Source organism: Salmo trutta, chromosome 19 (genome assembly GCF_901001165.1).
Source record: "Salmo trutta chromosome 19, fSalTru1.1, whole genome shotgun sequence".
Classification (NCBI taxonomy): domain Eukaryota; kingdom Metazoa; phylum Chordata; class Actinopteri; order Salmoniformes; family Salmonidae; genus Salmo; species Salmo trutta.
In genome coordinates, this window is record NC_042975.1 from 4105530 (window position 1) to 4112126 (window position 6597).

The window sequence follows — 6597 nt, forward strand, 5'->3', positions numbered from 1 at the left end:
CGGATTGGTCCTCCTACCAGTCTGGATTGGTCCTTCTCCCAGTCTGGATTGGTCCTCCTCCCAGTCTGGATTGGTCCTCCTCCCAGTCTGGATTGGTCCTCCTCCCAGTCTGGATTGGTCCTCTTCCCAGTCTGGATTGGTCCTCCTCCCAGTCCTCCCAGTCTGGATTGGTCCTCCTCCCAGTCCTCCCAGTCCTCCCAGTCTGGATTGGTCCTCTTCCCAGTCTGGATTGGTCCTCCTCCCAGTCTGGCATTACACATCATCGTACTTACACATCCTTTAATCCATCTCTTTTTCACTCTCCCTTTTCCTCTCTCTCTCACACACACACACACACACACACAGAGAGACAGTGTCTCTCATTAGTTATTGATGCATAGGAGGGAAAATAATCTGGGACAGAAGTTAAAGAGCCATGCTGTCTTGCATCAACCAGCTCTCACAGTCTCTCGTCAGAATTAGACGTTCATCCATGTTTCTCAAACGTCAAATTTCAAAGTTGTTTAAGGTTAAGGTTAGACATTAACTCTGAATGGTTAAGTTAAAATTAAAAGTTTATATTAGTGGATTCGAACATGCAACCTTTGGCACAAAAGGTTTCCACGTCATCTCCCGACATCCCCAAACATGGATGGACGTTAAATATTGACTTGTATCACGGGTGTCCTGGTTGCTCAACATAAATACATCCCATTGATAATTCTCAATTGTTTTTATTAATAGATACATTTTCTACTGTAATTACAGTTTATACATGTACTTACATACTGATACAGTCGTTTAGAATAATCTGTAGAAGGAACTCAAACTATTTATTATGTTGTCGAAACTATAGTCACTCAACTAAACCGGCCTACTGTACATCTATATTTGAACAAGTCTTATGTTTTCTCATGTCTCTATGATGGAAGATAAGCATGTTTTCATTTTGTGTTGTTGTACATGGGTATATTTACAGAAATGTATAATTCACAGATATTTACAATAAAGGTCCATTTTTTTTTGTCCCTATATTGGACAACGAAGTTTGTTGCTTTCCAAATCATCGGCTACATATTATAAACAAATACAGTTCATAATATAAGTTGAGAACAAACGGTTAATAATTGCTCTTCCGTTCTCATGAAACAGTTTACTCTGTACATAAAAACAACGGTTGATAATGGCATAAATTGAGGGAGTGGACGTTAAACATTAAACATTTAAGTCATTTTAACGGCGACATTTAAGTCATTAAACGGCGACGTTAGCCAGCCTGGGATCAGAGTCCTGTTCGTACCGGTAATGGTACACTTCCATCTGGTCGCGGCACGCATCACGAATGTTGTTGAGCCACCGTTTGATGCCTCTCCGGTTTAGATAAAGCACCATGAGGAATACAATACCGATCATTGCCATGACTATCCCTAGGAACACGTAGGATACCGCCTCTAAATTCTCATTGAGACAATCCACGTCCTCACCGCGTAACCGCTCCAGCGGAATCCCCTTCTTGGCATCAGGCTCAGCGCACAGGAGGCGCGCAGCGTCCACACATTGAGAAGAAGAGTTCTTTAACCAGAAGTAGAACGACTCAAGTTCACAGTTACACCTGAAAGGATTTAGTGACAAATAAATACGCACTCTCTTGTGATGGTACAAACTAGATATGTTCTCTTTACCAATGTTCTCGATGGAGTTGTTGGTGAGAACTAAAGTGTGTAGGTTGAACGCGTCCAACCGTGAAATGGGTATGGTTTTCAACCGATTGCTTGATAGCTCCAACCGGTGGAGGTTGCGTAACGTTTCGGTGCCATGCAGCGCGTTGGAGAGCTGCGCTACGGCTGGAGCAAGGAGCGAGTCGTTCAGGTGAAGAGAACGGAGCTCTCGTAGACCGTGAAACGCCCGGTCCGAAATATACACCAACGGGTTGTGGCTTAAATCCAGTAAATTCAATCTGGGGAGTCCCGTGAAAGCGTCAGCCTCGATTACCATGATCCTATTATGTGACAGTGAGAGGGTCGTTAGTTCGAGTTCCGTCCCGTTATTCGAGGAGAACGCTCCTCCCGGTAACGTTGAGATGTTGTTCCCCCTGAGTATTAACGTGGTCGCCCACGTCGGTATGTCACCCGGTAACTCAGTGTGTTCGCCACCCCGGCAGGTCACCGTCCCGGAGTCTCTGACACAGATACAGGATAACGGACACTCTTCCTCTGCTTTGACAGAAGAAAACAACAAACACACTAACACAGCCTCGGCTAATAAACAAAAGCACTGGCCTATCCGGAAAGAAAGGACACCTCGTATAACGTCACTACAATAATACATTTTTACAATAGGTCAGTTAGACTTCTTCCACAACGTCGTTTCGAAGAGGGAGACTGGACACACTTCCCTCTCTCTCTCTCTCTCTGAGGCCACAGGTCAAGTAGTTTCGTCGGTCAGTTTGCTTGAGAGAGAGAAGAAAAAAAAACTGTCAATAGTCTTTATTCTTCTTCATTCTCGCATTCCTTTTCTCTCTTCCCCCCCCAAAAAATGTGTCCGGTCTCTCTCTCTCCCTGCGGAGTTGACGCGCAGTGAGGTGACAGTACAGAGTACAGTAGAATATTGGCAGAGCTGCGACGTGAGATGGTGGAAGAGGGAAAAGGCTGCGGGTTAGGGTGTGTGGACAGCAGCTTATTCTCTCTCTCATCTCTCCACCCCCCCCCCCTCTCTCTCTCTCTCTCTCTCTCTCTCTCTCTCTCTCTGAGGTGTTTTTGACGTCTCGTTTAGTGAGTGAGTGTGAGTGAGTCAGACTGAGGAGAGATCCCCGTAGCACTCTCACAGTACCAGCATGTGAAGAGGACAGATCCACAGAACTGACTGAATGACAGGCAGACAGACAGACTTCCCTGTTCTCTTCTCTCTTCCATCTCAATTGGTGATGGAGAGAACACCTCCAACCACTTCAACTGAGCCGATGGAACAAAGTGTGTGTGAGAGAGAAGGAGTGGAGTCTTGTTTTCAGGTCACCAGAACAGAAGAGGAGACTTGACAGTTGACACCGGTCCTGGCTAGACACCCTAATTAAATACAACCATTAGAGTGCTACCAACTTCAACCTACACTCCTAGTTTACTAGCCTGTTACCATTAGCTTACCAGCTTATTACCATTAGCTTACTAGCCTGTTACCATTAGCTTACTAGCCTATTACCATTAGCTAACTAGCCTGTTACCATTAGCTTACTAGCCTATTACCATTAGCTTACTAGCCTATTACCATTAGATTACTAGCCTGTTACCATTAGCTTACTAGCCTGTTACCATTAGCTTACTAGCCTATTACTATTAGCTTAGTAGCCTGTTACCATTAGCTTACTAGCCTATTACCATTAGCTTACTAGCCTATTACCATTAGCTTACTAGCCTGTTACCATTAGCTTACTAGCCTATTACCATTAGCTTACTAGCCTGTTACCATTAGCTTACTAGCCTATTACCATTAACCTACTAGACCGTTACCATTAGCTTACTAGCCTATTACCATTAGCTTACTAGCCTATTACCATTGGCTTACTAGCCTGTTACCATTAGCTTACTAGCCTGTTACCATTAGCTTACTAGCCTATTACTATTAACCTACTAGCCTGTTACCATTCGCTTACTAGCCTATTACCATTAGCTTACTAGCCTGTTACCATTAGCTTACTAGCCTATTACCATTAACCTACTAGACCGTTACCATTAGCTTACTAGCCTGTTACCATTAGCTTACTAGCCTATTACCATTAGCTTACTAGCCTATTACCATTGGCTTACTAGCCTGTTACCATTAGCTTACTAGCCTGTTACCATTAGCTTACTAGCCTATTACCATTAACCTACTAGCCTGTTACCATTAGCTTACTAGCCTATCACCATTAGCTTACTAGCCTATTACCATTAACCTACTAGCCTGTTACCATTAGCTTACTAGCCTATTACCATTGGCTTACTAGCCTGTTACCATTAGCTTACTAGTCTGTTACCATTAGCTTACTAGCCTATTACCATTAACCTACTAGCCTGTTACCATTAGCTTACTAGCCTATCACCATTAGCTTACTAGCCTGTTACCATTAACCTACTAGCCTGTTACCATTCGCTTACTAGCCTATTACCATTAGCTTACTAGCCTGTTACCATTAGCTTACTAGCCTATTACCATTAACCTACTAGCCTGTTACCATTAGCTTACTAGCCTATTACCATTAGCTTACTAGCCTGTTACCATTAGCTTACTAGCCTATTACCATTAGCTTACTAGCCTGTTACCATTAGCTTACTAGCCTATTACTATTAACCTACTAGCCTGTTACCATTCGCTTACTAGCCTATTACCATTAGCTTACTAGCCTGTTACCATTAGCTTACTAGCCTATTACCATTAACCTACTAGCCTGTTACCATTAGCTTACTAGCCTATTACCATTAGCTTACTAGCCTGTTACCATTAGCTTACTAGCCTATTACCATTAGCTTACTAGCCTATTACCATTAGCTTACTAGCCTATTACCTTACTAGCCTATTGCCATTAGCTTACTAGCCTATTACCATTAGCTTACTAGCCTATTACCATTAGCTTACTAGCTTATTACCATTAGCTTACTAGCCTATTACCATCAACCTACTAGCCTGTTACCATTAATTAACCTACTAGCCTACTACTACAGATGCTAGTCTACTGTCTTTCTGTCAAATGCCAGTTTAGTTGCTGCTACAGTGTAGGCCTAGTAGTTATACCATTGCTTTGCAGAGCCCTCAGCTGTTCAATTGAAAAGTGATTAGCCATAATATGACTGTTGTCACAATGTCCCAACTGTCATAGCCTACCGCTTGGTATAGAGGGGATGTGTTGGCCATGAATACTGGATAATGTGTTTATATTTCTTTTTTTGGCCACAGGGCTAGGATGCTGGGGTCAACTCCGGGTCATCGCCATGGCAACAGCCTATTGATTATCTATATGCGTATTCGCCTATTCTCTATTACTATAGATTACCCATGTTATTTCATTAACAGATGATTTAATGTCCAATATATCTTCAGAAAAAGAAAGGTGAGGTAGAACTGTCACGTGTTAGATTCATTTAAGGCCTTAATGGATGATCTATAACAGGCCTTAAATGGATGATCTATAATATGCCTTAATGGATGATCTATAACAGGCCTGAATGGATGATCTATAACAGGCCTGAATGGATGATCTATAACAGGCCTTAATGGATGATCTATAACAGGCCTGAAATGGATGATCTATAACAGGCCTGAATGGATGATCTATAACAGGCCTTAAATGGATGATCTATAACAGGCCTTAAATGGATGATCTATAATATGCCTTAATGGATGATCTATAACAGGCCTGAATGGATGATCTATAACAGGCCTGAATGGATGATCTATAACAGGCCTTAATGGATGATCTATAACAGGCCTGAAATGGATGATCTATAACAGGCCTGAATGGATGATCTATAACAGGCCTTAAATGGATGATCTATAACAGGCCTGAATGGATGATCTATAACAGGCCTTAAATGGATGATCAATAACAGGCCTTAATGGATGATCTATAACAGGCCTTAAATGGATGATCTATAATATGCCTTAATGGATGATCTATAACAGGCCTTAAATGGATGATCAATAACAGGCCTGAATGGATGATCTATAATATGCCTTAATGGATGATCTATAACAGGCCTGAATGGATGATCTATAACAGGCCTGAATGGATGATCTATAACAGGCCTTAATGGATGATCTATAACAGGCCTGAAATGGATGATCTATAACAGGCCTGAATGGATGATCTATAACAGGCCTTAAATGGATGATCTATAACAGGCCTTAAATGGATGATCTATAATATGCCTTAATGGATGATCTATAACAGGCCTGAATGGATGATCTATAACAGGCCTGAATGGATGATCTATAACAGGCCTTAATGGATGATCTATAACAGGCCTGAAATGGATGATCTATAACAGGCCTGAATGGATGATCTATAACAGGCCTTAAATGGATGATCTATAACAGGCCTGAATGGATGATCTATAACAGGCCTTAAATGGATGATCAATAACAGGCCTTAATGGATGATCTATAACAGGCCTTAAATGGATGATCTATAATATGCCTTAATGGATGATCTATAACAGGCCTTAAATGGATGATCAATAACAGGCCTGAATGGATGAGCTATAACAGGCCTTAAATGGATGATCTATAATATGCCTTAATGGATGATCTATAACAGGCCTTAAATGGATGATCTATAATAGGCCTTAAATGGATGATCTATGACAGGCCTTAAATGGATGATCTATAACAGGCCTTAAATGGATGATCTATAACAGGCCTTAAATGGATGATCTATAACAGGTCTTAAATGGATGATCTATAACAGGCCTTAATGGATGATCTATAATAGGCCTTAATGGATGATCTATAATATGCCTTAATGGATGATCAATAACAGGCCTTAATGGATGATCTATAATATGCCTTAATGGATTATCTATAATAGGCCTTAATGGATGATCTATAATATGCCTGAATGGATGATCAATAACAGGCCTTAATGGATGA

The 6597-nt window shown here is 41.5% G+C and overlaps 1 protein-coding gene across 1 annotated transcript; it reads right to left on the reverse strand.

Moving 5' to 3' along the window:
* Positions 1-693: 693 nt before the first annotated feature.
* On the reverse strand, positions 694-2619 carry LOC115153851 (trophoblast glycoprotein-like). The gene has a single exon (XM_029699466.1). It carries the CDS (start codon positions 2305-2307, stop codon positions 1234-1236), a length of 1074 nt encoding a protein of 357 aa, XP_029555326.1. The 5' UTR covers positions 2308-2619; the 3' UTR covers positions 694-1233.
* Positions 2620-6597: the final 3978 nt, after the last annotated feature.

Excerpts from the sequence above, each read along its gene's own strand:
- LOC115153851 (XM_029699466.1), bottom strand. The coding sequence starts at position 2,307 with ATGTATTATTGTAGTGACGTTATACGAGGTGTCCTTTCTTTCCGGATA.